This window comes from Hemitrygon akajei, chromosome 8, assembly GCF_048418815.1.
Source record: "Hemitrygon akajei chromosome 8, sHemAka1.3, whole genome shotgun sequence".
Classification (NCBI taxonomy): domain Eukaryota; kingdom Metazoa; phylum Chordata; class Chondrichthyes; order Myliobatiformes; family Dasyatidae; genus Hemitrygon; species Hemitrygon akajei.
Window position 1 is genome coordinate 14,961,245 of NC_133131.1, and position 14,810 is coordinate 14,976,054.

At 41.6% G+C, this 14,810-nt stretch overlaps 1 protein-coding gene across 2 annotated transcripts in view; it reads left to right on the top strand.

Annotated features, from left to right (window-relative positions):
- Positions 1-9,367: 9,367 nt before the first annotated feature.
- Positions 9,368-14,810, top strand: part of akap10 (A kinase (PRKA) anchor protein 10) — a 92,918-nt gene continuing 87,475 nt past the window's right edge. For both annotated transcript variants that reach the window (XM_073053302.1, XM_073053300.1), the window contains exon 1: positions 9,368-9,564. Coding sequence is in view for 1 of the 2 variants with exons in the window: in XM_073053300.1 (XP_072909401.1) it covers positions 9,543-9,564 (22 nt within the window). In the remaining variant the exon portion in view is untranslated. The remainder of the gene's footprint in view (positions 9,565-14,810) is intronic.

A 14,810-nucleotide genomic window follows, 5' to 3' on the forward strand; every position in this document is an offset into this window, starting at 1 on the left:
TGTGGTTAAATTCTGAAGCTGCACACTTCAAAACATTTTTATGAAAATGTACCTAAGATATGTAATTTTCAGTGGATCTATCATTTCTAAAGAGAACAGGATGAACTCACCTGGTTACATTTTCTCTGTGGTTTTAATTTAAAACTGGGTGAATACAGAAGCACAACCAACAGAGAAAGAACTTTGATAAACCTTTCTGATAATCTATGTGAGCTGCAGAAGATTCTCCCCTTTATGTTAGTCTGTAAATGGAATATAGTTAATAATCTTAAATTCACTTTCAAAATATTATCTTAAACAAAAACAAAATCCTTCCATCAGTAAAGGGACCTTAGGATAATCTGTGAGCAATATGTTCTAAATCAGAATCAAGGATCAAAGTATTATACCGTGCAGACCCAAGAGGCAAAAGAGATTCAAGCATAAGATCTTCCAAATAATGAATAGTTTTGAAAGGATAAACAGCAGAAGTAAATCACTGTCAAGTGGGTCATTTGTGACTTGCCAATTGAAGAATGAAGGAATAAGTGTAAATGTAGTTCGTTCATGGTGATAATATTTGGGATGTGGGATGCATTACCATAAATGGCTGTTGAGACACAGGTCTGGGGATTATTTTAAAGAGGATCTGAAATAAGCATTATTAAGTTCTGTAAATGGATATAGGGAAACACTTGGAGGTGACAGCTCCAAGTGGTAACCTAACATGAACAGACGGGTCAAACAGATTTCCCTTTAAGATCCTTCCTAAACTGTAGAATGAACTTCAAACGAAATTATGGCCCAGTTGTGAACAAAATACATAAGAGTAATACAGATTGAGTACCCCTTTTCCGAAATTCCAAAATCTAAAAACTTCCAAAATCTGAGTTTTTTTTTGAGCACGGACATTATACCACAAATGGAAAATGACACAAGATGCTAGGAAGGTTCCCAGGCAAAGCGCAGGTCTCCGCGCACCACAGACATTTCTGAGAAGTGACCTCACATACGTAATGAACAGAAGTTCATGAAAAATAGAAAAACACTGCATAAAGTAAAAAAATTAAGATCTTGACCATGTATTGAAAGAACAAATTCATCAGCATTGGAGGGAACATGTGCTGCTTAACGGTATGTTGAACACGAAACAAGCAAAGATCTATCATGACAAACTGAAAATTGAAGGTAATTGTGAACATTCTGCAGGCTGTTTGCAGAAATTTAAGAAATCAGATTCTGCTGATCACAAAGATCTACTGCCAGAACAAGTCTCCAATGCTGGCTGTTTTTACACCTTATATAAAACCTAAGAAAAGTAAAATACAAATCATGTACTGTAACCTTTTAATCAAAACACGGCTGAAAGTCTGCCATTGTTTGTTGTTCAACAGCAGATTCAGGTATTCTCCTGATGTTACTGTGCTGCTTTTGTTATACAGCACACATTATATTTACATATTACTGGTATATAATAAATTTTACTGTTAAGTAAATATATGTGATGGACAAATTTAAAACAAAGACTGCTTACCCATAGCACATGAATTCAGAGTCAGAAATGATGGTGATCCCATGCTATCTTATTATATATTCAAATATCCAAAAACTTCCAAAATCCAAATCACTTCCTGCTCCATGTATTTTGGATAAGGGGTACTCAACCTGTATTTCCTTTCGTTAATTGCAATAATTTGCAGTAAGCAATGGGCATGTTCCACTTTTGCTGAGGAGGGGTACAAGGAAGGCAGTTTAAGTAACAGAACATTTTTAATACTTTTTTATGTATGTTTAAATCAAACCATTGGACGCTGCAGGTAGGGTGGTTTTGCCTTAGTAATTATTCCTTTCTCAGTTCATATTTCGTGTTCACCATTGCTGCAATCCTGGGGTATGACTGATTTGATTTGGGGTGTGGAGATGGGAGTGGGTGAGAGGGAGGCCAGAGAGCCCCATGGTTAGAATGCATTGGAGGATATGGCCCAATGTGGCAGGAATCTGATACTTAGAATTTACAACATCAAAATACAGGTAACACGTAGCTTCCTGCTTATTGCTCATGAACATGCGCAGTCTGTTTAGTTGGGGAGCTGGGAGGGGCCACGGACAATAGTAAATGAAATGGAATGTGTGGTAGTTTTTGAGTTTAACGTTATTGTTAGTATGGTGCACTGTGACGCTTAAAGACTCTTGAGATAAGATTTAACCTTCCACTGATCTCATCTTTCACACAATGCAAAAGTCAAGTGGATTCTAATTCACAATTTCAAGTTCTGAACTTTTTGATATTGCATTAATTCTGTGAAAATAACATGTCAGATTTTACATCCAAACACTCCCAATGCATGTAAGTCGAATTTCAAATACTAACTTGAATAGGCAATTTTTTTCATATTTTTAATGGACAAATCTTGATAATGAATCATGAAGCTATTCAGTGGAGAAGCAAGCCTCGCAGGATGCGGGAAGACAGAGAAGAACAGAAAGGACAAACAAGGGGAACCAGTTCAATAACTCCTGTAGTTAATCCCTCTTTAATCCCTCTTTGAAAGTCATATTGAATCTTTTCCTATTGTCGTTGCAGGCAGTGTGTTCCAGATCATGGTAACATGGGACATTTAATCATGTCTTTCTCCCCCTATTCTTACATAGAGTCATCCAACACTGCAGCACAGAAACAGGCCCATCTAGTCTGTGCTAAACCATTTAAACTGCCTTGTCCTATTGACCTGTGCCTGGACCATAGTTTTCCATGTACCTATCTAAACTTCTCTTGAACGTTGAAATCACAATCACATCTACCTCTTATGCTGGCAGCTCATTCTACACTCTCACCACCCTCTAAGTGAGTAAGTTTCCCCTTAAACCTTTCACCTTTCACCCTTAACCCATGACCCCTAGTTGTAGTCCCACCCAACCCCAGTGGAAAAAGCCTGCTTGCATTTACCTTATCTATACCCCTCATAATTTCGTATACTTCTATCAAATCTCCCATCAATCTTTTACATTCTAGGGAATAAAACATGGTCACACCTTTATCAGTTTCACCCACACAGCCTCGCTAGATGAGTTCTCCAATCTGTCCTAAGCACTGCTGTGACATTTAATTCAAGTTCAAGCCGAGCAGCCATATTTTTGGAGTGTGTGAATCTTTAGAGTGGCTTTGGCTCATCACTCTTAGGCGAGATCAAGTTGGGTGAGGCAGACTGTCACGTAAGTTACTCTCTCTCTCTGTTCTTATTTGCTCACTCCTCAACTATTAGTGTATAGTAATAGAGGCAATGGCTCCAGGGACAGTGTTTTGTACTCTGTGGGAAGTCTGACAGGCATCCAGTCTCCCAGATAAATACTTCTGCACCAGTTGCACCAAAATGCAGATCCTGAGAGAACATATTAAGGAACTGGAGCTGCAGCTTGATGACCTGCAGGAGAATGAGGAGGTGACAGACCTCAGGGAGGTAGTAACCCCCAGCTTGCATGAGACAGGTAACTGGGTGACTGCCAGGAGAAAGAGGGGGATTGCACATCCAGTGTTGAGTACACCTGTGGCTGTTCCCCTCAATAACAATAATTTAGATACCATTGAGGAGGATGACCTACCGGGAGGAGTCACAGTGACTGGGTCTCTGGAAGAATCTGCTGCCAGATGAGTATAAAAGCAGGGATGTAATGCTGATGCTTTATAAAGCACTGGTGAGGCCTCACTTGGAGTATTGTGAGCTGTTTTGGGCCCCTTATCTTAGAAAGGATGTGCTGAAACCGGACAGAGTTCAAAAGAGGTTCACAGAAGTTATTCCAGGATTAAACTGCTTGTCATATGAAGAGCATTTGATGGCTCTGGGCCTGTATTCACTGGAATTCAGAGGAATGAGGGGTGACCTCATTGAAACCGATCGGATGGTGAAAGGCTTTGATAGAGTGGATGTGGAGAGGATGTTTCCTATGATGGGTGAGTCTCAGACCAGAGGACACAGCCTCAGAATAGAGGGGCGTCCTTTTAGAATGGAGATGAGAAGGAATGTCTTTAGCCAGAGAGTGGTGAATCTGTGGAATTCTTTGCCACAGGCGGCTGTGGAGGCCAAGTCTTTACGTATATTTAAGGCAAAATGATAGATTCTTGATTGGTCAGGGCATGAAGGGTTATGGGGAGAAGGCAGGAGATTGGAGCTGAGAGGGAAATGGATCAGCCATGATGAAATGGCAGAACAGACTCAATGGGTCAAATGGCCTAATTCTGCTCCTATATCTTATAGTCTTGATTTCTCTGACTAGTAACGCTGCCCTTTCCCCTTTAATCCGTCCCGCTCTATCACGTCTGAAACAAAGGAACCCCGAAATATTGAGCTGCCAGTCCTGCCCCTCCTGCAACCAAGTCTCACTAATGGCTGCAATACCACAATTCCATGTGTTGATCCATGCCCTGAGCTCATCTGCCTTTCCTACAATACCTCTTGCAGTGAAATATAAGCAACTAAGAACATTAGTCCCTTTTGATTCCTGACTTCGGCCTTACTAGCATGTGATACTGGTCACAATCATGAAATCGCAATCCCAGAGGTCGTGCCTTTAACCTCCTTTCACACCTAACTCCCTGAACTTACTTTGCAGGACCTCGTCGCTCTTCCTACCTACGTCATTGCTACCTATATAGACCACGACCTCTGGCTGCTCACCCTACCACTTAAGATCATTGAGGACTTGATCTGAGATGACCTGGACCATGGCACCTGGGAGGCAATGTACCATCCGGGGATCTTGTTCTCATCCACAGAACCTCCTTTCTGTTTCTCTCGCCACGAATCCACTATCACCACAGCTCGCCTCTTTCCCTCCCTTCCGTTCTGAGACACAGAGCCAGATGCAGTGCCAGAGACCTGATCACTGTGACTTTTCTCTGCTGGGTTATTCGCATCCGCCCCTCCCCCCCAACATTATCCAAAGTGGTTCACCTGTTGTTGAGGGGGATGACCACAGGGATACTCTGCCATCGCTGTTTAACCCTTTTCACCCTCATAACTGCATCCTGCACCTTGGGTGTAACTACCTCTCTACATGTCCTGTCTATCGTGCCCTCAGCCTCCCAAATGATCCAGAGTTCAACCAGTTCCAGCCCCAACTCTTTGGCTGAGTGTTAGAAGCTGGATGGACTTCTTGTAGGTGAAGTCACCAGGGACACTAGAGGTCTCACTGTCTTCTCGCATCCTGCAAGGGTCGCTTTCAACTACCCTGCCTGGCATCCCCACTGTTCTAACTGTCCAAATATAAGGAAAGAAACAATAAACGGAATGGGGAACTATCTACCTGCAGCTTTTCACCTCCTCTCACAACTTTAAATCCCCACTCTAACACCGTCCACTCCAACAATGGCCATTCTGCTTGCCCCTGCCTTACTTTTATTTACCCTTGCTGATGAATCCCAATCTCTGATTGGCCAGGCATCTACAAATGATAAAAATTCTACATTCGTTTGGTCTCCCAACCAAGATAAAGTAGAGTGGCATGGTAGTGGTTAGCGTAATCTATTGCATTGACAGTGAGCCGGGTTCAATTCCTGCCACTGTCTGTAAGGAGTTTGTACATTCTCGCTGTGACCGCATGGCTTTCCTCTGGGTGCCCTGGTTTCCCCCCAGATTCCAAAGACGTACTGGTTAGAAGATTAATTGGTCCCATGGGAGTGATTAGGTGGCACAGGCTCATTGGGTCGGGAGGGCCTGTTACCATATGATATATCTAAATAGATAAATTGTCATTAGTTACTTCACTTTGTGTATTGCAAGACCAACGGCACTTCAAAAAGTATTTAATTGGTTGTAAAGTTCTGGGTGTGTCCTGAAGTTATTTAACTCCCATCTTTCCTTAGTTATTATTCAAGTTTTAATACTCCACAAAATAACCCCTATCATTAAGAATCTGACTTCGGCTGTCATTACATGACAAATAATTTTACAAAGTACATGTTTTGGAAACTAAAGATTGTTGCCTTTGTTCAGCAGAACTAATAAATCGGTAACTAATCAGAGCCCACTTGGCTCTTATATAGAATACTTTAAAATTCATATTAGCTTTTATTATAACAATTGTTTTGAAAACTGAATGTGAGAGTGGTCCATTTCAGTTTAATCTGGCTACTGGCCTAGCATCCATATTTATCTGAGATTACCTGTATTAAATGTACAGGAAAAATGTTGTTTTCTGCTTGTTCAGATAAGTGCTGGCTTTGCCAGCAATGTCTTTTAGCAACCCCTTATTGCCCTTGAGGTGAATGGCTTCTTTGGTCACTTCACAGAGTGGTCGACAATCAGCCATGTTATTTTTTGTTTTGCAGTCCCACAAAAACCAGCAGCATTTCTTCCCTAAATTAAATTAGTGAGCTGGATGGAGCTTTAGGTCAACCTGGTTTCTGTTATTAGTGGTAGCTTTTCGTTCAATATGTATTTCCTTTACAGGACTGGGACTTGAACAAACATCACTAAATCATCAGTTTAAGCGTTTGAATTATGAGGCCCTCTGTTGGTTGGGGTTGAACGCTGATGTTGCAACCCAGCTGCCATCCCAGCAAGGCAGAGCAGTACAATATGGAGAGCAAGCTGTTGCCCATGTTGCAGGACGCCGCTCTCCATGGCAGAGACCTATACAGTTTGGCACCGGTGGCACAGCACGAGTTCCCAGTCAGTGTTGAGCTCATTGTAGGACTGCTTTTCTCCCAAAGCCTTCCCCATGCATGGGTTTAGCTCCAAGGCAACTGAGGTTTGAGATCAGGGTTTACCTTAGAAACATAAAAAACCTACAGCACAATACAGGCCCTTAGGCCCACAAAGTTGTGCCGAACATGTCCCTACCTTAGAAATTACTAGGCTTACCTATAGCCCTCTATTTTTCTCAGCTCCAAAAGTCTCTTAAAAGACCCTATCATATCCGCCTCCACCACCATTACCAGCAGCCCATTCCACGCACTCACCACTCTGAGTAAAAAAACTTACCCCTGACATCTACTCTGTACCTAATCTCCAGCACCTTAAACCTATGTCCTCTGTGGCAACCATTTCAGCCTTGGGAAAAAGCTTCTGACTATCCACACGATCAATGCCTCTCATCATCTTATACACCTCTATCAGGCCATCTCTCATCCTCTGATGCTCCAAGGAGAAAAGGCTGAGTTCACTCAACCTATTCTCATAAGGCATGCTCCCCAATCCAGGCAACATCCTTGTAAATCTCCTCTGCACCCTTTCTGTGGGTTCCACATCCTTCCTGTAGTGAGGCGACCAGAACTGAGCACAGTACTCCAAGTGGGGTCTGACTAGTGTCCTATATAGCTGCAACATTACCTCTCGGCTCCTAAATTCAATTCCGTGATTGATGAAGGCCAATATACCATATGCCTTCTTAACCGCAGAGTCAACATGCGCAGCAGCTTTGAGCATCCTATGGACTTGGACCCCAAGATCCCTCTGATCCTCCACACTGCCAAGAGTCTTACCGTTAATACTATATTCTGCCATCATAGTTGACCTACCAAAATGAACCACTTCACACTTATCTGGGTTGAACTCCATCTGCCACTTCTCAGCCCTTCTCCTAGATGAAGAGCCAACCACAGCTGATGAGCCTCATCTGCCCAAAGCAACTGGTTTTAAGGCGCCCTTTACTGTCACAAACTGTTCCACCGGGCTTCTTAGCTCAGTCACACGTGAAGGCAGATGTCAGAGACTATTTGAGGTGCACGCTATTGGGAGCATTTAACAGGTAGTGGGAGCTTGTCCCCATTACCACTCCCTGTTATAACAACCTTAAGGAACCCCTGAATTACACATCCAATAATTTACAACTCTGCTTTCATTACATTGTAAGAATAAATAAGGATTTATAATGTTAGGCACGAGTGCACTGTTGTGTTAATAAATGCAAATCACTCAGTAGTGCGTAAAATTCCATATAGAAATCAATTGAAGTATCTCTTGATGACATATATTTGTAGGCTTAAAATAAATTTAGATGTCAGGCGCAGAGTTAAATCTAAATGTAATTTATTAAGAATCCTGGGAATAAGGCATTAAGTTATCAAACTTTGCATCCATAAATTACGGACTCTTTTTAATGGCATGCAGATGAAAAATCCCAAAAATAAATCAACTTAAAGTCACTTTATAAAACCAGCAGCTTGTTAGTTAACAATATCATCCACCTTATTGAAATAAAGCAACAACTATAATCTAACTTCCAAAACAGTTTTGCAAGACGTGCCTTTTGCAGTGGTTTCAGGTAAAATTTACTTACTTTTTGTTGGATTTTTAAATGTCACGGTTTTCCCGCACTAGTTGTGATAATCACTACACTAGAGTCTCTATAACCTGGTTTACTTTTTTAAAAAATTACCTCTGGTTGTAACTTTCTTAAATGAGTGCATGAAACCCTCAAAACAGTAATTTATCACAGACTATACATAGAGCATGACAGCCTGTGGTGGATCTCTAAATCCTGAATATTTGTTTCAACATCCAGGGATCCAAACTAACTGAAGAATCACAGATTATTTGGTAAATTTGCTAATGACACAATGATGAGTGGACTCGTAGATGAGAGGATAGTTGCCTAAGAACACAGGGGAATATAGATTATCCGGAAAGTTGAGCAGAATGTGGCAGACGGAAATTAACCCAAGCAAGAGTGAGATGGTATATTTTGCACATCTAATACTGTCAAGACATAATCATTAAATGGCAGGGACCTTAAGGTGAGAGTTCATAGATCCTACCAATTTCCAACATTTTTAAGCGTTTTCTAACAATAGATTGATAAATACATAATCTATAAATAAATATGTGTGAAAAGCTTGAATATATTTAGTTGTGAACGAAAATATGGGACTTCAAATATAGAACACAACATCCCCTACCGCGCAGCCCTCTCACTGCCAGGACCAGGAGTCTTCCCATGGTACTGCGCGGTCGGCTCCGCTCGGTCCTAATCGCTCACCCTCGGCTCCGCTCGGTCCTAATCGCTCATCCTCGGCTCCGCTCGGTCCTAATCGCTCATCCTCAGCTCCGCTCGGTCCTAATCGCTCATCCTCGGCTCCGCTCGGTCCTAATCGCTCATCCTCGGCTCCGCTCGGTCCTAATCGCTCATCCTCGGCTCCGCTCGGTCCTAATCGCTCACCCTCGGCTCCGCTCGATTCTAATCGCTCACCCTCGGCTCCGTTCACTTCTAATCGCTCACCCTCGGCTCCGCTCGGTCCTAATCGCTCACCCTCGGCTCCGCTCGGTCCTAATCGCTCACCCTCGGCTCCGCTCGATTCTAATCGCTCACCCTCGGCTCTGTTCACTTCTAATCGTTCACCTTCGGCTCCGCTCGGTCCTTATCGCTCACCCTCGGCTCTGTTCACTTCTAATCGGTCACCTTCGGCTCTGCTCGGAGGATGGCCGCGGACAGGGACTATGAGGAGGAGGAAGTGTTGGTTTGACAGCTCCCTCTTTCCCTCTCGAATAATGAATGAAGCGAGCTTCGAGCCGCCGGTGGCCATGCACTGAAAGAGTGGCGGCCCGGTTTCCTGCACAGTCCCGAACATGTCATTTTTTAAGCGAAAAGGTAAGGAGGAGGGAGGCGGGCTTGGTCACAGGGAGACGGCGGAACAGGCCGTATTGCTGGGGGTAGGCCTCCTAGAACCGGCTGTAGCCCTGCAGACAACACCCTCTCTCCCGCCCAGCGTGCTGAGCAGACCAGTTTTATTTACAGATATGCAGACTTCCTGCTGCATTTTTATTGATGTCAAGTGCATTCTAGTACTTTTCTCAAATGGAAATGTCCTTCCTTCAATTCTGTTACATTAAAATTCTCAGGTTAATTTTCAACACATTGGGCACCTCAAAAATTCAGGGTCTCTGCGATCCCCGTTCAATATTGTAGTGCAATTTAATTGACTATTTAGTTGCAACTTAAATCACAACAGTAATTACGTGAGTCACTGAAGCGTTGTGGCTTTAAGATATAGGTTGAGGGAAAATGTAAAAAGTACATTTATTATCAAAGTATGTATAGATTATACAACCTTGAGATTCGTCTCCTTACAGGCAACTACAAAACAAAAAAAATCCGAAGACCCCATATTTAAAAAAGATCCGTCGAACACCCAATGTGCAGAGAGAGAGAAAAAAAATCACAAAACACACAAACCAATAACCACAAGCAAATAGAGTTCTGAAGTCTGAAGAGAGAATCTCATAGTTCAGTGCAAAACCACGTAATGAGTTAAGGTACCAGATATTGGGCGTTTCAGAATTCTCAGCCAAAAATGGATTGCACAAACGTTAAACGAAGCCTGGTTTGCTCGTTTGTTCAATGTACTTATCTCACCTTGTTTTCTCCTTGTTACTGTTTTAATAAGTAATGATGAAGAAATGCATGAGCTTTATAGTCTAGGATTTTTTTGTGGTGCACTCCGTACTTCAGCTGAGGAGAAACAAATAATAAATTGGTTGTAGATGCCAAAAGATTTCGAGTACAATTTTGCCCTTCCCCTGTTACAAGTTATATAACACTCTTCCAATCAGTTTGGTTTGCACAGAGGGCTGTTGCTCTTCATTAGTCAGGTGTGGGTGGGATTGAGTTCAAGAGCCATGAGATAATGTTGCAACTTTATAAACTTTGGTTAGACCACAGTTAGAATATTGTGTTCAGTTCTGGTTGCCTTATAAGAAGGATGTGGAAGCTTTAGAGAAGATGCGGAGGAGATTTATTAGGATGTTGCCTGAATTAGAGAGTATCTCTTGTGAGGATATGTTGAGCGAGGTAGGGCTTTTCTCTTTGGAGAGGAGGATGAGAGATGTCGTGATAGAGGTGTACAAGAGGTAAGAGGCAAAGATTGAGTGGATAGCCAGAGACCTTTCCCCCGGGTGGAAATGGCTAATATGAGAGGCCATCATTTTAAGGTGACTGGAAGAATTTTAAGGGGATGTCAGAGGTAGGTTCTTTGTTCAGAAAGTGGTGGGTGCATGGGATGTGTTGGCAGGGGTGGTGGTAGAGGCAGATATATTAGGGATATTTAAGAAACTCAGATAGGTATATGAATGATCAAAAATGGAGGGTTTTGCAGGAGGGAACGATTAGATTAATCTTAGAATAGGTTAAGAGTTCGACACAACATCACAGGCTTGTATTGTGCTGAAATGTTCTACGACAGTGGAAACTAACCAAGAATGTAGAGCGCATTAGAAAATGACTTTTAATCCAGATAAATGTGAGGTGTTGCATTTTGGGAGTCAAAGCAGAGGACTTGTACAGTGAATAATAGCTTGCTGGGCAGTGTTGTGGAACAGAGGCACTTCAGAGAACAGGCACATCATTCGCTAAAAGTGCTGTCACTCATAGACTGGTTGATGAAGGAGACTTTGGATGCTGACCTTCATCAATCAAGGTATTGAGCATAGGAGTTGGGACATTATGTTGCCCTTGTGCAAAACATTGTTGAGGCTGCACTTGCAGTGTTATGCACGTTCTGGTCACCCTGTTACAGGCAAGATGTCACTAAGCTGAGAACGTTGCCAGGACTTGAGGTGCTGCGTTATGGGGAGGGGTTGAGTCGGCTAGATCTTGAGACTGAGGGGTGACATATCTGGGGAAGTCCACACGGAGAACATGCACACTTCACACGGGCGATTATGCAGGTTAGAATTGAACCTGGGTCACTGGATCTGTGGGGTTGCTGCTCTAACATCTGCTCACTGTGCAAGTTAAGTTAAAAGCCTAAACTGGAATATAGTGAGGGCATGGAAATATGGTCTGCAGCTCTCCTCAATGTCAAATATGACACCACCTTTGAGAACAGTTTGGTCCAGTTTCAGGCTTTGCCTGAGAGAGGGATTGAGTTTGTGTTTAGAAGACAGGATTTACACTAAGCCTAAAGGCAACAACTTCAGATTTTACAGAGTTCAGTTGAGGACGTTTCTGCTCAGCCAGTTCTAATATCCAAAATATATTCAGACTTGATAGGAAGGGAGTAGGATCAGAGGAGGTATAGTTGGAGTATTGCTTGGTATTGTCAGTGTACTTGTGGGGACTGATGTATTTGATTAACACTGCCAGAGGACGGAATATAGATGAGAAAGGATAGATAATGGTACAGCCATAGGAAGATAAACTGTTGCTGCTGTATCTTGCTAGGGGAGATAAGAATGGGTCTAAATGGGAGTAGTCCCCACCCTACAAATGATGGTGGAGTTGCCTTGTAGGAGCTTAGTGAGCTTAAGCATGTGAAAGTTGAGAAAATTAGTAAAAGAGAGATGACCTTTATTACAATAGGATGTTGTTTATGACTTGGAGTGATGCTACGTGCCCATATTAGGGTGGAAACCTTTTAAAGGAATCCATGAACCTATGAACACTAATTCATGATTCCTTTTTGTACCCTATTATTTAGTTTCTAATTTGTAGTCATTTTTATGTCTTTGCACTGTACTTCTGTCACAAAACCAATTTTGTATCATTATCAGATGCTGATAAAACATTCTGATTCTCTGGCAACACCTTTTTGTCAAGTATTTTTTTCATCTCAAGCAGGGTGAGAATTAGGACAGTGGACAAGATAGGACCTGAAATAACACTTTAAAACATTGTGCAGTCATTAATTTGTCTCGTGGACTTTTTTAGTGAACACCAAGATGATCGTATTTCCCTACATCCAACAGAGGGTATTTCAGCTGGGGATTTTAAATTACTGTAGTTCTTTTAAATATCTGCAAACTTAGTGTCATATTGAATGCCTAGATAAACTTGTAACCAATGAGTTATCTGCTATATCAGAAGAATGGGCTAATCGCCACCCTCTTTCTACTCAACTGTTGCTGAAACCCTCAGTCATATTTTCATTTCTTTGTGGTGTTCTAAAGTGTAACTGGTAGCCTCACATTTTTTATGCTCCACACACTTGAACTCTACAGCAACATCTTCTGTTTGTGTAGCTACTTGGGCTCCTTACTTAGCACTTGCTCAATTTTAAAGTTCTTGTTATTATTTTTAAATCCCTTTATGGCCTTACCTCTATGAACTACAACTCTCTTTTGTGTCCTCATTTTTATTTTGATGATCTGGTTTTAACTGCTTATGCTGTGGAATTCCAACCATAAGCATCTTTGCCCTTCTAATTCTCTATCCTTCTTAAAGATGCTAATTAAAATATATTTTGAGCAAGCTTTTAATCATGCTCCTTGATATTTTTGTGGGTTTGTCTCAAAGGTATGGGTGGATGGTGTGCACAGCAAACACCCTCTCTGGGAAGAATGGTCCATTTGGCCCACAAATGTCCTTTTCCCAAATCTTGCTGCTTTGTAAACATTTTGTCCATTTAAGCCAATATCTGTCTACTATTAAACAATTGATCTGTTACATATCTTGTTTCTACTACTATTCCCTTAGTATTCTCCATTTCCCTGTTGTTTTAAAACAGTTTCCTAGGTAGTACCATGTTTTATCCTGGTGAGTTTAGTTAGAACTCCATAATGTATGTCCAATATTTTACAGCTTTTTAAGGTCTGTGTGAAAGGGCTTCTTGAGAGATTCCGCAGAATGAATGAATCTTTGACATAACTTCATGTATGTGCTATGTTGTTTATGTTCGATCTGATCAAGGATATAAAGTCTCCTTTTATTCAGCAGTACTTAATATCTGTATAGGAATGTGTTGAGGGCTACAGGGCCCTTTAACACCCGTCCAACAATCTCCTTGACCCCCTACCATCAGGCGGGAGGTATTGTAGCATTAGGGCAAGGTCTCTCAGGATGGGAAACAGCTTCTTACCCCTCCCTCCCAAGCCGTACAACTACTGAACTCACTGTCACCACCCAGGTCTCATCACATATGAAGTGCCAGTAGCGTATATTGTTTACATTTTGATTTGTGTCATAAATGCACCCTGTTATTTGTTTGTTGTGTGTGAGTTGTATGAACTGTGTTAAGCACCTTGTTCCGGAGACAGGCTCTTTCTTTTGGCGATATACAGGTGGGTTGAACTTGAAATTGAATTAACCTGCTGTTTGGATATAAAAGATTTATTATGCCTGATAAATCCTCCTGAATCTTTTAAGAAAACAGGACTGCACATATTATAGTCTACATAGATATGAGAGTGACAGGATTCTTAAAATTCTTCGTCACACGTAAAAATATATTTTGGCACAAAAATCAAAATATTGTTTTTAGGTTGGTTTTAATATTTGAGTTCACAATGCTACTCAATACTTTCCAATATCTACTTCTCCAAAAGGATTGATTTCCTTAGTCATAACGCAATGTTACAGAATAAATTAAAATAATCTAGCAATTTTCTGACAAACTGAAATTTATTCTCAGTTGTGAGGGAGGACAAGTAAACAAAAGAATTCAACACTGATCAGTATTCATCAGCGTGCTTACAATCACTGCTGGGCAAGTCTTGTTACCTTTACCTCATTAATGCTAATTTTGCTCTGAAAGTGATCAGTCTTCACCAAGAGAAAGGTGCCCTATTGTACAGTGCGTTGTAGTCTTGCAGGCAATGAAATACTTTTGTCTGTAGCTTTCTAGAAAATGCACGAGCTTATTTGCAATGCAAAAAAGGTCAACAACCACCCAGATCCTTTGATCAAGGAATTCACTGTTGTGAAGTTTTATTTTTATTTATTGAGATACAGCACAGAATAGGCACTTCTAGCCCTTTGAGCCATGTCCAAAAGCTAATCACAGGACCATTTAAAATGACCAGTTAACCTACCAACCAGAATATATTTGTTCTGTGCAAAGAAACCAGAGCACCTGGAGGAAACTCGCGTGATTTTTATTTACTGATGTACAGCATGGAGTA